General features: G+C 39.6%; 1 protein-coding gene across 1 annotated transcript in view; it reads right to left on the minus strand.

Annotated features, from left to right (window-relative positions):
• The window catches only part of wdr1 (WD repeat domain 1), a 13,753-nt gene extending 10,009 nt beyond the window's left edge, over window positions 1-3,744 (minus strand). Inside the window, exons 1-5 of the mRNA XM_060893042.1 lie at window positions 3,586-3,744; window positions 1,522-1,643; window positions 853-943; window positions 399-546; window positions 34-214 (exon numbers count right to left, since the gene is read on the minus strand). Coding sequence (XP_060749025.1) covers window positions 34-214; window positions 399-546; window positions 853-943; window positions 1,522-1,643; window positions 3,586-3,601 — 558 coding nt within the window. The 5' untranslated portion in view covers window positions 3,602-3,744. The remainder of the gene's footprint in view (window positions 1-33; window positions 215-398; window positions 547-852; window positions 944-1,521; window positions 1,644-3,585) is intronic.

Here is a 3,744-nt window from a genome sequence, read left to right on the forward strand (position 1 = left end):
TCTTGAACAAGATGAAAACTGAAGTGGACTTACGCTGATGATGCACTTGAATTTGAAGGGCGGCCCCTCGAAGAAGGTGGTGCAGTTATCGTCGCTGCCCGTGACGAGTCTGTATGGCCGGGTCTGTTTAAAGTCCACGGTGTTAATGACCTTACTGTGACCGACGATCTCACCCACGGAGGAGCCCGAGTCCCACAGGAACACTGCACCAAACCTACACAAGTGCACACGCACGCACACACATTTCTTTAAACAACTGTTTGTAACTGTTCTAATGTAAGCAATAACTTATGTAGCCATTCCACTACATAAGAGTAATTAAATGCATCAGGACAATCACCAACATCAGCATACTGTTGTTTTTTTTTTTTTTAAATAAAGTCTGATTAACAACTCACTTCTCTCGTCCCTCTCCCACCACGACGATACGCTTGCTGTCCTCCGTCCAGCTGATGTCCTTTATCCTCCCTCCAAATGGCTGATACTCGTACTTCAGCAGGTGCTCCTTCTGGGTCGTGTCCCAAATCCGTATCTTCCCAGACACATCTAAGATGCACAGAGACAAAAACAGATTAAAGCAGGTGTGTAAAAATCTGCCAAGCTTAACAGGGACTGTCTCAAACACCACTGTGATCACTAAATAGTGTATCGGTATGATCAGTACACAACATGTGGCACACAGAGCCAGGCCCCAAGTCAAGGTATAGTACACTTTCACCCAGTGTGTGTAGGAATCTCTAACAGAATGCAGAGTTCTGGAGTTACACTAAACACCTGAAGTCATCCTGTCTACACACACACACACACACACACACACACACACACACGTGCACGAGAAAGCAAACGGTTCACCTCCTGAGGCAATGTAGAAGCCACTTGGTGAGTATTTGGCAACATTGACCTGGTGTGGATGTTCCGTGTAGATGTCAGCAATAGAGGGATTCTGTAACACACCCAATAATAAATTAATGAATATAAATTACATAGTAAACTGTACTATCCTGGATGACAGTCTTACCTGGACCTGTTTTTTTTTTTGCTAACATTTCAAAAACCATAAACCCTCTGTCCCCTCTCTAAATCTTTGCAATATATTTTACGATCAAAATTCTTCTGTACATCACACACACAACCTCTACCTACAATTAACAGAATTTAAAGCACCCTTTTGTTTATTAACCAAGTGTAAAAACCCCATTAACTGTTCGGTCCCTTGCTCTTTAACTGATCATGGGGTAGAACTTAGGCACCTCAAAAGGCAACCAAATCACTGGATACACCAGCTTCTCTCTCACAAAAAAAGCATAGTAAACTAATTCTACATTATATGATACACTACATAGATACAAGGCTATGTCATTACTAACTAGTGCTATACTCTGCCAAGGTTCATCTAGTTCCTATCTGTTCATTAATAATAGATCATTCTGGTTCTTGTTTATTTGCCAGCGATAGAATAAACACCTTCAAACTGCTGAAGTAAAGCGCAACTAAAACAATTCTGAATGGAATAAATCTTACATCAATGTTCCTGATGATGACACTCCTTCCATTTGTGTACAGGAAGTTGTTCCCTTTCGGGTCCCCACCAATAACTTTGGCCACGCCCCTTTCCATCTGAGGAAGGCTGGCAAACAAGTGCTCTGTAAGACAAACAAACATGTGACTTCCAAATATGTCAGGTTACAAATGTAAGAAACAGTCCCATAAGTTTAGATATTGAACATGGCCATCTAGATAACTGACTGCTTATATATAAATGACTGCTTATAAATTTATATAGCATTACTAGCATGTTAACTCCTAACGCCCAGCTAGCATGCTCGGCTACAAAAACTACTCATTTGCCCCTAGAGATTTTAGCTAGCGTTTGAACCTGTGTGTATTTAGTTCACATTTGTTTAGGGAATTAAATAATGTATACTTGTGTTCCAGTCAGAATGCTTATATTTTCAACTTTGGTTACATATTGTGAACACTCATTCTGAACACCTAGCATGTTCTGCATGTTGTTTCCTAACTACACTGCTTAGCTGAGTAATGAGTGTGCACTTGGCACGTAAGATAATGTAACTAGTGTGTAATTACGTCCAAGCTAGAACACGTAGCTAGTTTACTAGTCAGCTACACTTAGTTACAGTGTGCTTGTGTGCTTAATTTGTTCTTAGTTCTTTCAAACTACCACCTATTCAATGCACGATTAGTGCACACTTGTAAGTCACGTCCCAAGTTCATTTGAATAGGTTTGCCTAATGCACATTACCAAGCAGGTGATCAAGTGACCTTAAAACCACAGTAAGCAGAACCTTTGTTCTAACTTAGGGAGGTTTAATTAATGTATACTCGTTTACTACAAGATCTCGTCTCTCTGGACATTTAATAATCTGTACACTTCTGTATCCCTTGTTAGTGTGAGATAGTAGTAAATGAATTGGTTTGGGTTTAAACCTGAAAAATATTGTCCCTTAAATGAAGTAAATGAAGCTTTTCCAATTAAAGAAAACTGAAAAGCCTTGAATAAGCCTTAATGTCACATCCTTACACTAACACTGGAGACTCCTTTAAACACCATGTCAACAAATGCACCTTTTTTTTGCCAACAATTACAATTTTAATTTATTAAATTGGGAAATGACTTGTTACTATGGAGACGATAACTTATCATAACTTAGTACATTAGCATAACCTGTTGGAACTACTACCAGAAGTGCTAGCATAAAAAATAAATAAATAAATGTATAAACCCATTCGTGTACTTCGTGACAAATTTGACCACATTTTAATTGTAGTTTTAGTCGTTATGGTGAGAAACAGGATTCAGCAAATTTTGCACTTTTCCTAGTGCTATTCTGAGGTATTAGCAACATTGCTACACTCTGAAGGACAGTAACGGCTTATAACGAAAATACCCACAGGATGTTATCTTAATCATTTTCAGTAAAACTGTCATTAAGTAATTTAAATGTCTTACTTTTTTTTTTTTAATTTTACAATAAACGATTAAATAACTAATTTTAATTACCCCCCCCCCCCCCCAGAATGCACGAGCGCGTTGACATCATAGTATAAAATGACGTGATTGATTTTTATAGCTTATTTCCGCTTGAACAGACCCGAGTATGTACACTTTATCTACACTAGAGTGTTCAATCACAGCGTTAAATCAATCACCAAAAATAACACAAGCGGTTTGTTTTAAAAAGGTCGACTTACACCGAGGTTCGCTTTTCTCTACGAGCTTTTTTTTTTGTTTCGCTTTGCTAAAATATGGGCCGTTTGTGTGATGTTTACATTCCGTTAGCCGGTTAGCTTTAACAGCCATCTCGTCATATTTGTTTATTTTAATCTAACGTTCAAAATGTCGACAGTGTCAACGCGTCCGTTGGGTTCTAACGGCTTCCAGGTATTTAAAAAAAGTGAGCGCGTGTTGATGGATTTAAATACACGGTAATAGAATGAGGGCGGTTAATGAAGCAGAGTGACAGTTGGAACACGTCCGCTGTCATTTCATGCAGCAGCCGAACACAGGATCACAATTTCCGGCTATCAAACACAACACAGAGCGCGTCTAAGCTTACAACTTACTCAGTTCGTACGCCATGTTTGTCCACTTGTTTTTTCGCGATATTCCTTTTCGAATGAATGACAAACGGAGCCGCCCGGATCCTTTAGCTCGGTCCCTGCTGCCGGCCGCTTGGTCTCCGCCTAAACGCACAAACGCGGAAGCAACAGCGTCTTGATGGA

This window comes from Tachysurus vachellii, chromosome 18 (assembly GCF_030014155.1).
Source record: "Tachysurus vachellii isolate PV-2020 chromosome 18, HZAU_Pvac_v1, whole genome shotgun sequence".
Taxonomy (NCBI): Eukaryota; Metazoa; Chordata; class Actinopteri; order Siluriformes; family Bagridae; genus Tachysurus; species Tachysurus vachellii.